Here is an 18,986-nt window from a genome sequence, read left to right as displayed (position 1 = left end):
GAAACCCCACACAGGCACGGGGAGAACATACAAACTCCGCACAGGTGGGGCCGGGATTCAACCCGGGTCCTCAGAACTGTGAGGCCAATGCTTTACAAGCTTACCCACCATGCTGCCATCTTAAAAAATATATATTTACTGTAAATAATGTTGCGGCACGGTGTGATTGTGAGTGTGGCTGCGTGTCTCCATGTGCCCTGCGATTGGCTGGCAACGAGTTCAGGGTGTACCCCGCCTCCTGCCCATTGACAGCTGGGATAGGCTCCAACACTCCTTGCGACCCTCGTGAGCATAAGCGGCAAAAGAAAATGAATGGATGGATGTAAATGTCTTTTTTTTTTTAAATCTGTCGACGCCGGTGAGGTGTAGTGACAAGCAGAACTATAAAATGTTTTTCCACTTGATGAGAAAAAGTAACCTACATATCCGCCTGTTGGCCATTTGGGTGCAAATAAATGGATTTTACTGCCAAATTAATAAAATAATAATACCTAGATTATCATTATTCCACATACAATACTGTGTGCATCACTTTTTTTGGGGCAACTTGCCTTGAATGTTTTTTTTTTTTTTTTCCTAGCACAATTAAGGAAGATGGATGATACTCTTCGTTGTTGCCCTCTGCACCAATGGGCGTGCAGGAAGGCGGGGCCTGCGACGAAGCAGCATGCAGTGATATGCGGTGTTGGAGGAGAGAGGAGGAGAGGAGAGGAGGGGAGAAAAGAGGAGAGGAGAAAGCACAGGAGCAGCAGCCAGACAGACGCTTGCACAGAGCACACAGCCGCCCCCTCTCAACGCTGAACATCGATCGGTAAGTGCTGTTTTGGTCACCGATTAACACACGATCTCAGTTAGGATTAACCTGTGCAAATTGTTAGAATTTAAAAAAAAAAAAAAAAAATGAACTTGTCTAATATTTTGGAAGATGTAGGTTCTGCGATGCCGATCTAAATATGGAAGGATGCGGACGTACTGCCAGTGGCATTATGGAATTATATGATTTGTCTATATTAGCATATGTGGAAGTTTACTAAAGGAGCAAGTGGAGAGGAACAGAATCACATTTGTTGATCATTTTACAAAGCTGGGAAGCACCAAGCCTTTTATTACATGTTTATTATGCAATAATTTGTTTCCTCTTTTTATTACTGATTTCTTTCTTTTATTTTGCCTTTGCAATGTGTTGGTTCTGTCATGGAAAGGGATGTCAAAGATGCAATAAGTGTGAATTTACAAAGCACATTGTAGTATCCTGGTCCTATCCGTCCCCACCCCTCTCACACACACACACACACACACACACACGCTTCAACACTCATAGTTGCTGCTTGCACTTAAGCGACCAGAGCAACTCCGCATCGCTTGTCTGTTTTGGTCTTGGAAGGCAGATTTGAAAGACATTTTAATTATTGAAATGCAATTAGTGCAGTGCTTGGAAGAAATAGGCAGGGCACACGCGCGGAGGGGGCACACACATACACGTTGGATATGACACCAAAACATAAGGCTGGGAGGGGTTGGGGCGGGCAACAAACGTTGCAGAAGAGATTAATTAACATTGTGTGCAGGTTGCAATGCATCTGGGATTGCTACATTGCGGTGATAAATATCATAATCCGGTGTACACGTTATATAAACAGATTATGACTGAAAGACATGGTTTGCGTTTGAATTTTGAGAATGAGAGTTCGGAGGACATTGCACAAAATATCTAAATATGACATGGTCGATTTCAAACATAAGATTACAATTTTTAAATCTATACTTTTGACAACCGTTTCAAATGGATTACATTTAAATTATTGTTGGTTTAATTCCTTACTGATTCATTTGTACAAATTTACACATTTCAGGATCATATACTGCAGATTCTGCCCAACCGTAGCTCTCAAGCACTCCCGCGACTCTTGTGAGGATAAGCGGCTCGGATAATAATAATAATTGTAAACTTAATTGATGTAATTAAATGGCTAATTTGGAAAACAAAAAATGGTTGGCAGATTCATATCTGATTTACGAGTGTGTACGTGTATTTGTGTGTAGTGTTGTGTGTGCGCCAGTCTGATACACACTTCGCTTTAACAATCAATGCCACATTGTCACACACATACAATTTAGATTGTCATGTTATAATAAAATCTGATGGGCCCCAATGCATTAAAAAAAAAAAAGTTAATCTAGGTTTGTCCTCAAATACCTTTACGCTGGCGGTTGCTGAATTAGCATTTCGCTACAAATGTGGCGCTTGGGCGTTTCAGAATTTGCATAAAAAACATAATGGTATCCAAAACACATTGGTGTACATTTACTTTTATGTCACTTTAAATCATATCGCAAAGGAAACTGAAACCGACTGAACAGAGAAAGTGCTTTTTCAGTACTAACTTGTTTTTTTTTTTTTTTTACGAAGGCTCCTTATTTATGGAAGACTGCATCTTTTGAATGGAAATATATTTTACCTGGGTCCTCTTCCTCAGATTCTTCTTCATAAGTTGATCCTTCTTCTTTTAACATGCATCATGCAGTCCTCCCCTCTTGATGCGTTCTTGTACATCATCATCATGCTCATCATCTACCACCACTTCATACACATTCTGGATGGGGTGGTGAGGCGCGTGCATAGTCCGTCAGCATGCTAGGACGGATTGTGTTCAATCATGCTGCCATTATATACAGATATATGTATCCATCCATTTTCTACCGCTTCTACGGGTCGGGTCGCAGGGGAAGTAGCTTCAGCGGGGATACCCAGACTTCCCTTTCCCCAGCCACTTCTTTCAGCTCTTCCTGAGGGATCCAATGACGTTCCCAAGCCAGACGAGAGAAATAGTCTCTCTAGCGTGTCCTGGGTCGTCCTTGTGGTCTCTTTCCGGTGGCACATGCCCGGAACACCTCACCAGGGAGGCGTCCGGGAGGCATCTGAATCAGATGCCCCAGCCACCTCATCTGGCTCCTCTCAATGCGGAGGAGCAGCAACTCGGCACTGAGCCTCTACCGGATGACCGAGCTCCTCACCCTATCTCTAAGGTAGAGCCTGGACACCCTGCGGAGGAAACTCATTTCGGCCGGAATCTTGTTCGAGCCACAGCTCTTGCCCATAGGTGAGGGTAGGAACGTGGATCGGCTGGTAAATTGAGAGCTTCGACTTTCGACTTAGCTTCCTCTTTACCACAACAGACCAATACAAGGTCCGCATCACTGCAGACGGTGCACCGATCCGTCTGTCGATCTCCCGCTCCATTCTTCCCTCACTCGTGAACAAGACCCTTAGGAGGAGGCGCCTCATACCATTGCGAATTAACAAAGAGTGCGCAATTTAGAAGCGAAAAAAAATATGGACCCACGGAACAGTCACTGCAGTACTTACTGGATTTCATGAGATGTTTTTTTTAACAGAAATATTTAATGTAATTGTAATTTTACTACTGTGTTAGCGTAGGTTAGTTCTGACTTTCATAACATTTCGTGTTTCATGGCTATAGAACATGAACCAAAGACCCTCTGTGCATAATGATCCTCCAGTACATTTGGCAATCCTAGGTCATAAAAACAGTTCAACATCGCCGCTTGGTATGGGACCACATTCATATTTCTTACCACATATCCTATACACCTAAAAAAAAAACGCACACTTTTCTGTGTGACCTCCCCTGTGCTCCAGTCTCCTTCCCTTGGTCAAATTGAAGAAAGCGTCTTTTCACTTTCACTGCTGACCCTAATACATATTTAACCTCCAAACTGCGGTGTCATAGTGAGCAGGTGCATACGTGTGTGTTTTATTGAAGTAGAAACAGAAAGACACTGTGACTGACGGTCATGCTACCCTGAGAAAGCCCGATCTCGTCAGATCTCGGAAGCTAAGCGGGTTTGGCCCTGGTTAGGACTTGAATGGGAGACCGCCTGGGAATACCAGGTGCTATGAGCTTCTCTCCTCGGCTAGATGCAGAGGGGTTGCGTCAGGAACGGCATCTGGCGTAGAACTGTCTCAAACAAATATGCGTTCATCTAAGATGACACGCTGTGGCGACCCCTTACGGGACAAGCCGAAAGGAAAAGAAGAAAAAGAAACAGAAAGACACTGTTGACGGCATATGTGCAATGCCATGCAAGTACTTAGATATGGCTGACTGATATGTTCCCCTACCGTTCCTTTAGCTTAAGTATTAATGTTCTATCACTCCAGACTGGTCTGGAACTCAAGACCACATTTTAAAGGTCACGGTTGTCTCACCGACATCGAAAAGTTTTGGTTTTGTCTTGATCTCACATGGCGGATTCAGGATTTTCTGTGGAGACCAGTAGAGACCAGCACTGATCTACCGTGGTAAAAGAACAAATATCTTCAATTCCTAACCGCCACCACTTGTAAAGACCAAAACCTTCTTCCTTTAATCATTTTCATGATTTGGTTTGTATACAGCCAGTCAGGCAGGTATGGTAGATGACTGGTTAGAGCGTCTGCCTCTCATTTCAGAGGACCAGGCTTCAAAACCCTGCACCGCCTGTGTGGAGTTAGCATATTCTCCCTGTGCCTATGTGGATTTTTCTTCAGGTACTCTGGTTTCCTCCCACATCCCAAAAACGTTTGGTATATTGATTGAAGACTAGAAATTGCCTGTAGGGGTGAATGTGAATGCAAATATTTGTTTGCTTTTATGTGCCCAGTGATTGGCTAGCGACTAGTACAGGGTGTGCCCCGCCTCTCGCCCGACGACACGTGAGATAGGCTTGTCTTAGCTTGTTCTGGTATTGGTCTTAACTCCCAAAGTCTTGTTTTAGTCTAGGTGAGTTCTGGTCTCGGGCAAGTCTTGGCCTCAGAAGGTGTGATTTTGAGCCCAACACTCACTTTTATCAACGTGCCTTTGTTTGCATTTTTCATTGGGTCAAACGGTTTGTGGCTCTTGATTTACACGCCTGCATTTGCCCATTTCCTCCCCATCTTATCAGTCAATTTAGCTATTTATAATTTCTTCACACCGCACCTCTGCCTCTTGCTGCCGGCTCCTGCAGTGGGGGATTAATAAAGGGTTGTTAACCTCTCTTTTCACCCTCTGTTAAGCGTACAGTGAGTGAGCTGGGACTTTAGGCTGGTTCTGCCGGCCATTATGTCATTTTCTAACAAGGGAAGGCAATCGGCCAAGTCGCTGCAATGAGGATGGGATGCAGATGGGGAAATCATTCTGATGTTGCAGCAGCAATCACCTGCTCCACGTATGGAGATAATTGAAGGAGATGATCTTACTGCCTGTTTTTTTTTTCTTTTTAATGAAACTGTGTTAACTGCATAAGGACGGTATGCTCTTTTTTTTTTGTAAGTTGCTTCTGCTACGGTTGTACAGTGAAGAAAATAAATGTTTGAACACCCTGCTATATTGCAAGTTCTCCCACTTAGAAATCATGGAAGGGTCTGAAATTTTCATTGTAGGTGCATGTCCACTGTGAGAGAGATCATCTAAAAAGAAAAATCCAGAAATCACAATGTATGATTCAGAGCATTGAAGATGGGTCGTGGCAAGGTCTTTCAATATGACAATAACCCGAAGCACACAGCCAGAAAAACCAAGGAGTGGCCCCGTAAGAAGCATATCAAGGTTCTGGCGTGGCCCAATTAGTCTCCAGACCTAAACCCAATAGAAAATCTTTGGAGGGAGCTGAAACTCCGTGTTTCTCAGTGACAGCCCAGAAACCTGAAATCTAGAGAAGATCTGTGTGGAGGAGTGGGCCAAAATCCCTCCTCCAGTGTGTGCAAACCTGGTGAACAACTACAGGAAATGTTTGACCTCTGTAATTGCAAACAAAGGCTACTGCAAAAATCATTAATATTGGTTTTGTCAGGTGTTCAAATACTTTTTTGCAGCTGTATCACACAAATAAATCGTTAAAAAAAAAAAATCATACATTGCGATTTCTGGATTTTTCTTTTCCGATTATCTCTCTGACAGTGGACATGCACCTACGATGAAAATTTCAGACCCCTCCATGATTTCTATGTGGGAGAACTTGCAATATAGCAGGGTGTTCAAATACTTATTTTCTTCACTGTAGCTGCGACGAGCTGGCAATTTCCCTGCGCAGTGTGCCTTGCAACAAGCCTTCCATTTTTGTACCGCTTGTCATCATTTGGGTCACTGTTGGGCTGAAGCTGTTCCCAACTGACTTCAGGTGAGAATCACTTTGCATGTTTTTCAGTACGGGGGTTTGCGCTTGGCTCCACAGAAACATTTTAGATGGCCTAGTTTATGGTTGTTTTGATCTTCAGGGGTATTTGCAGATGAAGCGGCAAAAGCAATTTACTGCATACATCTGTTGGTTATTGAAGAACTGGGTCAGAGGAAAAATAATCATCTTCTTTCAACTGATTGTACGCTTTAATAGTTAAAGAGGGCAATCAGTTAAAGTGTAAATTATTCCAAGCGTTCATGTTTATCTTGGGGAAGGATTAGTTACATTATGCAGTTGGTCCTGAATGTTGACTAAAAGAATGGGAATAAACAGAGAAGAATTTTGATCCAATGAACATTTACTAAAATCAAGCATTCCGTTGTGTATTTATTAATTTAATGTTCCGTTTTCCCAGAATTTTTGCATTGGAAATAATGGAAGTAGAAATAATCTACTCTCAAGTTTACCATTTGCTATTATAAACCATGTCTTTTAATATACATTTAGGGTAACATTTTAAGTCATAAACATGGGGATGGGGGTCCCAATTAATCCATCCATCAATTTTCTTATCCTCACGAGGGTCGCGGGGAGTGCTGATGCCTACCCCAGCTGTCAATGGGCAGGAGGCGGGGTACACCCTGAACTGGTTGCCAGCCAATCGCAGGGCACATGGAGATAAAGAGTCGCACTCACAATCATACCTAGGGGCAATTTAGCGTGTCCAATTAATGTTGCATGTTTTTGGGATGTGGGACGAAACCGGAGTGCGCGGAGAAAACCCACGCAGGCACGGGGAGAACATGGAAACTCCACACAGACGGGGCTGGGATCGAACCCAGGTCCTCAGAACTGTGAGGCCAATGCTTTAGCAGCTGATCAACCGTGCCGCCTGAACTACCGCAGATGTTTAAAATTTTGTCAGCAACTTTAAATAGTGAAATATTAAATAAAACAATTCCATATCCTACTGCGGCTTACCTTTGATAATACCTGACACAGCATGAATTTGACACATAAAAGGCCACGGAAAATTGATCCTTTGATTCTCGCTGAAACAAAATCGTGTTGGATATGCTTAAGTATTGTATAATTCATCCACACTGTCTGTTTAGTCATCCAGGACTGCAGTTCAAACCTCGAAATATAATATTGTAGATCATGTTCCTGAAAAATGTGGTCAGACAGTATTCGACTTTAAAGTTAGTTGGCATCACCCAGAACATACCGCAAATCATTCAAAGCCACGTAAGCCGCTTTCATCGTGACTTCCCAGTAAACTGGCACATCAGATGCATAACAGCAAACTCACCAAAGCACTCAACATGCACCACAACAGTTAAAAGTGGGGTGAGATCACTACCATATTGACAATTGCTTTCGACGCAAAGCGCTGCTGGCATTGAGTCTTGAGTAGAAAACTTCACACTGCTCTTAAATCCTGGCACCGTTGTGAACTTGGAGCTACGCGTTTGTAGTGCATTTGGTGAAGATTTTATCAAGCAGAGATGCTGCATGTCGGAAATGAGACGATAACTGAAGTTCAGAACATCTCCAGCCATTGCTTGCTGTTGCCTAGGTAACCTCAGTTTCTCCAGCAACGCGTTGGTCGAAGTGAATGCGTGTGCTTCTGCGGATGAGACGTCCACGTTCATCACTAAAAGTCCTGTGGCCTCTCAAGAATGCACCCTTCAGGTGTAGAGTTTTATATGGCAGTAAGGATTAGACTGCTTGCTGATATCCACTTTTAATTGTGTAAAATGTCAACTGCCGGATTACACAGGCGAGATTAGGGACTACCTTTAAATGCGGGTCCGTTTAATTACACGGAAAGAATCAACTGGTCAAGATTTAGAGGATTTTCCAGATGATTTGATGGCGTTAGTCACGAGAGGGAGCATGATGTGCAACAGATGGGTGTTTTGTTTCCCTGCTTATCTGCAACCTTTCATGAGTGACTCCCTTAAAGCGATGCTCAAGCGGCTGCTGTGAAAGATTTGCTTATAGACGGCGTGCCACAAGTGAAAAGGTCGGAATGTGCTTACGGAACCACACAAATCATATCTCCTCCTGTAAAATCAAGGACTTTTAATTGCTTTTTTTTTTCTGTAATCCTTTTCCTGCACCCTTTTTTTTTTATCTCTGGTTTGGTCAAATGCCGGTCCTCCCCATGAACTGCAGTGACAAATGTTTTGTTTTCTGTTTAAAACGGACCAGTTACATAACCATTTTATGGTCTCCTTTCCCTGTGCAGTGGATAATATTAATCACCAAAGACTGTGGATATTAATGCCCGTCATCAATTTAAAAGTACAGATTTGAGAAAATATTCTTAACATCCTTCTTGAGGAGTATTATCCAACAAAATCAGCTCAACGCTTTTACCATAATTGCGTCCATCAACATTTAATGTACTTTACCATTACAGTTACTTTAATATGCACGTTTGTAATTTTAAAAAGCCACTCGTGTCTCTCTCCAAAGTGAAGAAACGGGTCCAAGCGGGGCGGAACACTTGGCGGAAGGTGTCTGGTGTTCTATGCGACAGAAGAGTCTCTGCTAGGGTGAAGGGCAAAGTTTATAAAAAAGTGGTGAGGCCGGCCGTGATCTACGGATTAGATACGGTGGCGCTGAAGAGACGACAGGAAGCAGAACTAGAGGTGGCAGAAATTAAGATGTTGAGGTTCTCGCTCGGAGTGATCAGGTTGGATAGGATCAGGAATGAGCTCCTTAGAGGGACAGCCAAAGTTGGATGTTTTGGAGACAAGGTTAGAGAGAGAGCAGACTTTGATGGTTTGGACATGTCCAGAGGCGAGAGAGTGAGTATATTGGTAGAAGGATGCTGAGGATGGAGCTCCCAGGCAAAAGAGCGAGAGGAAGACCAAAGAAAAGGTTGATGGATGTCATGAGGGAGGACATGAGGACATTGGGTGTTAGAAAGGAAGATGCACGAGGATATGATTGGATGGAAAAAGATGACACGCTGTGGCGACCCATAACGGGACAAGCCGAAAGGAAAAGAAGACAACGACGACTCGTGTCACTCTCCACTTCTTCTTCACGTTCCCTCCCCCCACCCAGCAACGTCCTGCTTTTCCTGATGTTGTCAGTTACCCACATTCATCACGTTGAAAAATGTTGGAACCTTTTGTAGTTTTGACCGAAAAAAAAAAAAAAACCTTTTGTGCTCCACATGACTCCCCTTCATACTCCCAAACCATGCCAACTATTTTTTTATTTTGTACCCCTAAATCAAGTGTGTACACAATATGATGGAACAGTCCATTGCATGGGAAGAGAAAGGGGGACTAGAAAACAATTATTTTAACGTGATTACAGGGAGTCCTCGGTCTACGAATGAGATCCGTTCCTGCAGTAGCAACTTCATTCGAATTTCGACTTAAGTCGGATTCCACCATTAAAGTCAGAATTTACACCAAAATACTTTGTATAAAAAAAACAAATACATTGAAATAAACAAGATAATGTACTTTAGCGTTACTGCTGAGAGGTGGATGGAGAAGAAGAAGAAGGGGAAGCTGTGCTTAGCTATTGTGAAGAAACCTGGTCCTCAATCCTGTCCATCTCGACAAGTTTCAAAGAACCTTGCTTTGTGATCATTATGTCCGACGGAGGAACGGAAACCTTCAAATTCGCTAAAATACGGGCTTTGTCTTTAATAATTGTCACCACGGTCGACCAATTGAAGCCTTGGTGGTGGTGGTGTCTCTCCTTTCTCCAATCTTTTTATGATCTTGAGCTTCGTTTCCATGATCATGGATTTTCTTCTGGCTCCAGAAGCATTGCTAAAAGACACAGCTTTCTTCTTTGGGCCATAATGTCTAAAAATGGCGAAAAATGCGAAGATATTCCCAGCGCACAAACACAGACAAGCATTAGCCAGACTAAATGGCGGATGGGGGGCGGGCGTTGTAATGTGGAAACGTCTTAGGTTGAGACCGTCTTAACCCGAAGACTCCCTGCATAAGATTTTGAAATAAGATTGAAACAATAAACGTTACTTTCAATTAGAGAAAAACTTTATAAGTTTTGTTTCGAGGGGGCCCTGGAAATCTTGGGGAAGCCTGCTTCTGCCGCTTACCATATTGATTAAAACAAACGTTAATTAACATTTTAACTAAGGCCGAACAAATAGTTGCATATGTGATAACGTGCATGTTTACACGGCAGTATTGTTGGTCCACCGAATATTTCCATGAGTAACAGCCACACTGAGGCAGACTTGTTAGTGCAATAGTTCAATCATCACTTTGGATGTTAGAAGGGGCACGTTGCGCTCTGTATTCAATTTGTTTGGCCTTGGGAAAGACCTCCTTTCCAGTTGCTACTTTGTACAAAATGGCTGGAAGGAGTCTGACTGTCTGATGGCATGAGAGGAAAGTACAGCAAACAAAAAACTGCTGTGGAGGGATGGCGGGGTGCGAGTTTGGTAGTTGCAGCCTGTTGATATTGTTGCTGTGAACACTGATGCTTTTGTTTGTCACCTGCACGTAAAGTAGCAGCAGCCAGCAGATTCCAGTCTGACAACTGGTGAGCTTCCAAATTTGTGGATACAGTTTGGGGAAGGCGCTTTTCTGTCCCAGCATGATATCTGTCAAGGCATGCTTGGATTACATTGGAGTCGAAGGGTTTGCCAAATACTCTGACTTATGATTCAAAACTGTTTAAGACCAAGCACTTTGGCAGTTGTTTTGTTTTTTTAACGTGCATTGAGTTTTACGGAGGTAAAATGTGACAGGCAGAGACGTGGCTAATGCGGGCTAACGACTCGTGACTATTGAGCAATTTGTTTTATGGTTCCGCTGCAGTATATTCAAAAGACCCTCGAAGACTTTTGCAGATAAAATGCATCTGCTCCAATAAACTGTTTGTGTTTTATTCCTGCTTTTAATTTGGGCCAGTTTACTGCCATTCATGACAAATTGCCGGTAGTTGTCCTACACGGCTTGCATGCTGCGAGATTAACTGCCAAATTGGCCATAAAAATGTCTCGTGTAACCTCTTTTGCTGACTCTCTCCTTTAATTGCTGCCTCCTCTCATCCATCCTTCTCCTGGCCTTCATTTCTTTTCATGATTGTGTACAATACATTTATCTCTCACCATCTCACAATCTTGTCATCACTCCATCCTTCTGGCCACACCTCTTTGGCCCCCCAATCTCCTTATCTTTACCCAATCGATCCGTCATGTGCCCTTATCTTTCCATCCCTTCTTTCATCCTTTTTCACTCCCCATTTTTCCCATTTGCCCTTCCTTTCCCAATCCCTTCTTCTCTTCTGCATCTTCATTTCACACGGCATCCCCCTTTTTCTGTTCAGCTGTCATTGCATCAATGTGGATCCTGGACACTTCATCCCCTCTCCTCCTCCTCCTCCTCTCACTCCTGTTGCTGCGCTACAGTTGCCGAGCGGCGGACATTCCAGAGGACATGACATCAGAATTCTCTGTCAGACTGTACCATCAGCTGCAGGCGACGGGTGGTCAAGACAATATAATTTTCTCCCCCCTGAGTGTGGCCCTGGCCCTGGGCATGGTGGAGCTGGGGGCCAGGGCGGCGTCACTTGAGGAGATTCGACGCGCCATAGGATTTGACAACCTGCTGCCAGGTGCCCGACACAATAATACAACTTGACAATTTTATCTAACGAGACAAAGCATCTTTGATTCCAATTTTAATTGGAGAGATTTTGAGTAGAGAGCACAGTGGACAACAGGTCAGACAGATTGCCCTCACAGTTTTGAGCACCTGGGTTCAAATCCGGCCCTGCCTGTGTGGAATTTGCATGTTATCCGAGTACTCCGGTTTCCTCCCGCATCCCCAAACACACATTCAGTTAATTGAAGATGAAAATGCCCGCAGGTGTAAATGTGAGTTCAAATGGTTGGTACACCCTGAACTGGTTTCCAGTCTATCGCAGGGAACATAGAAACAACTAAACACTCACATTCACACCTATGGGCAATTTAGTGAATCCATGTTTTCTGGATGAGGTACGAAACCGGAGTACCAACCCATGCATGGCGGAAACATGCAAAGTCCACACAGGCAGGCCCGGGATTTGAATCTAGGTCCTCAGAACTGTGAAGCCAATGCTCTACAGCTGCGCCGCTGTGCCGCCACAAATTAAAAATAATAGTAATAATAAAAGAAATCGTAGACAAAGTAGAGCGGTACCTCTACTTAAAAAATTAATCCATTCCAGAAATCATTTCTGAACATGAAATTTTTGTAAGTAGAAACAGATTTTACATGTAAAAAGCCTAATCCGATGTTTTCCTCCCACATACCCGTTCCTTTGCTAAATGGCCACGCTTGTGCCCATCAGGGGCGGAATTCTCTTTGCTCCAGAACCTGACGGCAGCGCTCTCTGAAGATGACACCCAGTACACGGTCCACTTGGCCAACCGTCTCTACCTTCAAGAGGGCATCGTTTTCAACCCTGAGTTCCTCCATCTGATGAAGAAGTTTTTCGGAGCCAACGTAGACACCGTTGACTTCAGCGAATCGGCGGCTGTGGCCGAGCAGATCAACAGCTGGGTTGAGAATCATACAGAGAGTGAGTAGGAAAAGGAGATTTTTACACTTATTTCACTTGACTGATCACGTTCTACCTCTACTACCGACTTAGGTAAGATCCGCGACCTTCTATCCGCCGAGGACTTCAGCAGCGCGACTCGTCTGGCCATGGTCAACGCCATCTACTTCAGAGGCTCCTGGAAAAATCAGTTCAGGCCGGAAAACACCAGAACCTTCTCCTTCAGCAGAGACGATGGGTCGGAAGTCCAGACGCTCATGATGTACCAACAGGGAGACTTCTACTATGGTAGGAACGTTTGCCGATCGTCACTCATGTAATAATACGCGGGTGCTTTTACATTTCCTGAAGGAAAATCTCCTTGTTGAATGATGTACTCATATCTTCCAGTACAGTACAAGAGGAACTGTTTTGGCCTGCATTTGTCTTGTATTATTGTTGTTTTTTTGTTGTTTATTTTGCACCAATTTTCAGACTTTGAGGACAAACAACTACTGGTAATTAATTTCTTGTAAAAAAAAAAAATCTGGGCAAAAATTTGGATACATTTCTCACTTCATTTGAACATTTTATTAAGTTCAGTTTTTCCACGTCCAATGTTGCAAAATGTATATTATTCTTCTAGTTCCTGCATCAGTCACACTATCATCCATCAATCCATTACCCCACCTCTCGCCCAGAGTCAGGTTGAATAGGCGCCAGAAATGAAAAGCCCGTCCATTCATTTTCTGAGCCAGTTATCCTCACAAGGGTCGTGGGAGTGCTGAAGCCTATCCCAGCTATCTTCGGGCAGTAGGCGGGGTACACCCGAAATTGGTTGCCAGCCAATCACAGGGCACATAAAGAAAAAAACAACCATTCACACTCACAATCACACCGATGGACGATTTAGAGCAGGGGTCACCAACACGGTGCCCGCGGGCGAATGGTAGCCCGCGAGGACCATATAAGGCGCCCGCAAAGTATGTTCTAAAAATACCGTAGGCCACAAATTGTTACTATTATTTGTGCTTTAAATTCTGAATCTGACTTGCTTACGTGAATGAAAATTTTAAAATATCTGTAATGTCATTTACTACAATAAATTAAAACAAAAATATTTTATGTACGTGTAAAGAACTGAGTCTGAAATTTGCCGCAAACAGGTCACGTAGCCCTTCATACGATCGGTGCTCACGAAGTAGCCCTTAGCCTCAAAAACGTTGCTGAGGCCTGATTTAGAGTCTCCAGTTAATTTCATTTAATTTTGGGAGGAAACTGGAGTGCCCGGAGAAAACCCGCGCAGGCACAGGAGAACATGCAAACCCCACACGGGCGGGGCCTGGTTTCCAACCCCCATCCTCAGAACTGTGAGGCTCATGCTCTAACCAGTTGCCCCACCGTGCCACTCCACTGTCATACAGTAACAAGTATTTTCAGCAGGTTAATCACATTATGTTTCTACCTTTAGTTTCAATAGTGGGTGAATCTATTGGAGTGAAGCAGCAGTTAACTGCCTCTATCCTTCTTTTTCTTTTTTTTTTTTATGTAATCTGATGTGCTGCCAAAGGAAATTACATCAACCTATCACTGGGTGGCTTCTAAACTTGGTGCATCCGAGCTATTTTGGTGCACCGAGATTGCATACACTTGCAAACTGCAACATCGGCAGGCCGCTCACATACTGTAATGCGTGCCGGTTTGGTTTCTGGGGAGTTGACTGAATGTGTGACGTTTGAGGAATAGGGACAGGTCCAAAGAGCAAAGGCTCTGTGTTTTAATTTTCACATTTGTAGGAAGTGTGTATTGCATTAACATTCAATTATAATAAACATTGCAGTAATGGTGCCTCAAGTCAAAACGGATGGTGGGTGGGTGTCAACCATAAAGCTTTATTTTAACTTCTTATCTCTTATTCCTTCTCTATAATCAACACTATCTTGTCAGTAAGCCTCATCCCATAATTAAATGTCTTTTAATGAGACAGTGGTAAGTATCATTAATTTTGGATGGATACATTTTTATCTTTTGCTGTGATGTGATGATTAAGCTGAAAAGTTCTTAGATGCCATCAAAGTGACATCAGCGTGTTAATCGGAAAGACATCTTTCTTTTATTGGGAGGTGTCCTTAATCCAGAACTTTTAAAAATGCATTGTCATAACTTGAAATTTGCGGCACGGCGGATCAGCTGGTAAGGCGTTGGCCTCACAGTTCTGAGGTCCCGGGTTCAATCCCGGACCCGCCTGTGTAGAGTTTGCATGTCCTCCCCGTGCCTGCGTGGGTTTCCTCCGGGCACTCCGGTTTCCTCCCACATCCCAAAAACACGCAACATTAATTGGACACTCTAAACTGCCCCTAGGTGTCATTGTGAGTGCGTCTCTTGTCACCATGTGCCCTGCGATTGGCTGGCAACCAGTTGAAGATGTACCCCGCCTCCTGCCCGTTGAGAGCTAGGATAGCCTCCAGCACTCTCTGTGACCCTTTTGAGGATAAGCGGCAAAGAAAATGCATGGATGGATGGATATCGTTGTCAGATCTCCATATTTAATTACACATGGATGCATCGGTTTACTCTAACTTGTGCTGAATAGAAGTAGTCTTTTAAAGCAAATTCACTTTTGAGTTCTCAAAGAGGAGCGTGAATGGTTTTTAATTAAAATTTCAACGGTCTCACGAGCTGTAATCAATCACGTCATTCAATGTGCCCAAAGAGGTCTTCATCTGGGCAAGTCTTTCCTGAGGGAACCCACAAGCCGAGTAAAGCAGGACACACTGTGAGCATCAGTGCATATATTTGTGTGTGTGTCTAAATTTGCTAATTTCACTCCTATTTTCCCCTCTATGCCTCCCCCCCCCCCACACACACACACACACACACACACACGCTCGCCTAGGTGAGTTCAGTGATGGCTCCCAGGAAGCTGGCGGTGTTTATCAGGTCTTAGAGATGCCGTACGACAGGGACGACACGTCCATGATGATCGTTCTGCCTCGGCAGGAAGTGCCGCTGGCTTCTCTGGAGCCAATCATCAAGGCGCCGTTGCTGGAAGAGTGGGCCAATAACGTCAAACGGCAGAAGGTGGAAGTCTATCTGCCCCGGTAAGACCTCACTCATCGGTCCAGTGTGTCCAGTGGATTAATTGATTGATGATGTCGGCATTTTTACCACCCCGCGCTTCATTGTCAAGAGCAAAATTTTTCCAGCCGAGGTCGACTAGCAAAATGCACGTGCTGCAAACTGCACACATTAATACGTTCAATAATTGGGATTTCCAGTGAATATGATGTACTGTGTTTTATTTAAACGTTAAAAAAGTTTTGGTCGTAAGTATTAATTTTTAAGTACTCCAGATGATTTACTTTACGTAACACACTTGCATGCTGTTGTGTTTTGTTTTTATACGGTACTGATTGTTTGTATCATGGCGATGTAATAGTGGTGGTATTAAGAGGTGCATAAAGTCAGACAAATCCCTACTTAAGGCCCAGGAGCCAAATGCACCAGCTGCCCCAGACAATATGTTTATTACTGTGCTAGTACTAGTTTGCAGCGAGGTAGAAATGCACTCCATAAAACTGCGAGGGTTTCCTTTTTCCTAATGTTGTGACGGCATCGTTTAGGTTCAAAGTGGAGCAGAAAATGGACCTTAAAAATACTCTGCAGGCGCTCGGAATAAAGAGCATCTTCACGAAGGATGCTGATCTCTCTGCCATGACAGGTATGTACGACACACGGGTTTATGGAACATCTGCTTCATGTAATGATCCATCAAGCTAAACAGTGCGGTTATTAGCGCTGCAAAATAAATGTGTATTCAAAGTTAGCTCATTATTTGCGTTGATTTGCGGCACAGAAGTAGCCTCCGGTACTTGCCGAGGTAACCAAGGTAACTGCCACTGAGTGGGCAGGTTGAAACTGTCGCATCCCCTTGTAAAAATAGATTCCGTGAGAAAGAAAAACGTAGGCACGGGGAAATAATCATCAGTCCGACTCTCGTGTCAGAAGCATTGTCTTCACAACTTAACGGACGCGGCTTTCTAATGCATGTAGCCATCTTTGTTTTGTCTTTGCTCGATTGTTGCAGATGAGAAGGAGGTTTTCATTGGCAGGGCAGTGCAAAAAGCCTACCTGGAGGTGACTGAGGAGGGAGCAGAGGGAGCTGTCGGATCAGGTAGACTTTATTGTTGCAGCTAAGCCCGCTCTGGTACGATTAAGAATGGTTGAACGCTTGTGCTTAAGGAGAAAGATAATCGCCGTCAGACAGGTAAATAGTGTAACCAGTGGGTCCTTGGGTCCATAACTCCAGTATTGAGCCTTATTGACTCTTTGTAGGAGAGATAAGCTAGGTGAGTACGGATACCAGACATCAGTGTCTCACCAATGGTGGCCTTATTTTAATGTACAGTGATGCCTTGGTTCTCGACCACAATCCGTTCCAGAAAACGGTTCGAGAAGTGATTTGTTCGAAAACCGAATCGATATTCCCCATTACAATGAATGGAAAAAGAAATAATGCGTTCTAAGCCTAAAAAATTTGGCTTTTTAAAGCATTTTTTTTAGCTTTTCCTGTTAATAAACTGCATAGTAGTACTTGTATAGTTTAAATACTTTATATAATAAAACAATTTATAAAATGTATTTATTTTTCACTTAAAATGTCTGCATTATTAATAGAGTACGCTAGGCTAGGAGCACATTGATGTATCTGTAGCGACTCGGCCCCCAGCCTTGTAAACTTTTTTTTTTATGAACAAAAGTGCAGAATAACTTTAAACAAACAACTTGCCTTCTTTGGAGCCATGATTTGGGTTTAATACGCTAGTCCCCGATAAGAAGAAAAACAACAGTCACTACCGGAACACATCTGTTTACAGAGTCTTCGTTATAAAGAATAACAAAAGTGCGCTGATTGCGCCTTGCGGGTTATGTCATTTCCGGGTTAACAAAACGTGTCGTGGGTGGGTCCGTTCTATAGTTGTTGCCAACAGAGCTCAACACTCTGTTTGAGTGACCGAAGAATTTAGCACGTGATTTTTGGGGGATTCTAGTAAAACGGGAAGAAACGTGCAACCACCACACAGAAACATAAGAGCTGAGATTTGGACTCCAAACCATTTCAGATGAAACAGCATTCTGAACTTGAGTTCCTAGTGGGAATGCAGCATTTTGCGCATTGACATTGTGTTCTCCTTGCTGGTTTCACAGGATTGATCACCCAGACCAGGACTCTGGTGCTATACCCACAAGTCATGGCTGATCACCCGTTCTTCTTCATCATCAGAAATCGGAGAACAGGTACTTGTGTGCATGTCTGCGTGCATGTATGTCTTGGTAACACATCACGTTGCTTTCTGTAGACTGTAAACAATAATGCACATATGTGTGTGTGTCCCTTTAGGGTCCATCCTCTTCATGGGCAGGGTCCTGACCCCTGAAGTCATCGAGCCTAATGACCATGACGGTGACTCCATATAAACCCCGGCGTGATGTCACTCATTCTCAGCCAATCAGATTAATCCCATTTATCATCAAGACATGAAATATTGATTATCCTATCTACTTGCTGTACTGTATATTGAGAAAAGACAAACGTGTTTTGATACAGAAAGCTCTATGGATATAGACACACTAACTCACTGAGGATTAAGTGTTAAATATTCTCTAGTTATGTAATGGGGAGTATTCTATGCGAGTACACATGATATTCATACAGAACCACATTATAGTTTATCACAAAAATCCACACGAACAGTTGATTTCCTTCTTTTTTTTTTTTAAACATCCTGACATATTTGTAGCTTGTGTTTCCCTTTAAATATATTTAACACAGTATTCTATATATGGTCAGTATGTACTGTGGCTAAAACATGCTCTCGCACGTCTTAGTAATGAACATCCGGCAGACCATAATCTTGTTGTTGTGTTTTTTTCTACACCTTGCCAAGATGGGGTGAGTGAAAAGTTGCCAAAGAGACCAACCGAGGGTTGCTGGCACACTCACAAAAGTCCACTACGCCCATTTTTGGTTGTACATACTTAAGGAGTAACAATAAAAACAGCTGTATACACTCTTATAACTCAATAAAAAGACAAATTATCGTAATCTTAAACTTGTATTATTTTTTTTTACAGATTTCATACGACAGCCTGACTACTTTTTATGTTTTTATGATTTCCTGACTACTTTTGGGATTATTATCTTTTGTACTTTGCTTGATCTTTTTATTGCTCAAGTGCTAATTTTAATATTCTAATTAAACGTTGAGTGGAAATGGACACCAAAA

General features: G+C 43.2%; 2 protein-coding genes and 1 pseudogene across 4 annotated transcripts in view; 2 read left to right on the top strand and 1 right to left on the bottom strand.

The window, feature by feature from the left end:
- The window catches only part of pdcd10a (programmed cell death 10a), a 36,998-nt gene that overhangs the window by 10,110 nt on the left and 7,902 nt on the right, over positions 1-18,986 (bottom strand). The window lies entirely within an intron of this gene.
- serpini1 (serpin peptidase inhibitor, clade I (neuroserpin), member 1) lies at positions 615-18,812 on the top strand. Of its 2 annotated transcripts, none has more exons than XM_061827152.1 (9): positions 615-811; positions 11,585-11,790; positions 12,511-12,741; positions 12,814-13,008; positions 15,596-15,800; positions 16,323-16,420; positions 16,787-16,873; positions 17,908-17,997; positions 18,101-18,812. In XM_061827152.1, exons 1-9 carry the CDS (start codon positions 630-632, stop codon positions 18,175-18,177), a joined length of 1,371 nt encoding a protein of 456 aa, XP_061683136.1. In that variant the 5' UTR covers positions 615-629; the 3' UTR covers positions 18,178-18,812. The 2 variants fall into 2 exon arrangements, with proteins under 2 accessions (XP_061683136.1, XP_061683137.1); XM_061827153.1 differs by having other exon boundaries at positions 702-811; positions 11,503-11,790.
- On the top strand, positions 3,807-3,925 carry LOC133505468 (5S ribosomal RNA; annotated as a pseudogene).

The sequence above is a fragment of the Syngnathoides biaculeatus genome, chromosome 8 (assembly GCF_019802595.1).
Source record: "Syngnathoides biaculeatus isolate LvHL_M chromosome 8, ASM1980259v1, whole genome shotgun sequence".
NCBI classification, from domain to species: domain Eukaryota; kingdom Metazoa; phylum Chordata; class Actinopteri; order Syngnathiformes; family Syngnathidae; genus Syngnathoides; species Syngnathoides biaculeatus.
Note: the sequence above shows the minus strand (reverse complement) of the source record. Positions and strands in the feature narration are given on the sequence as shown.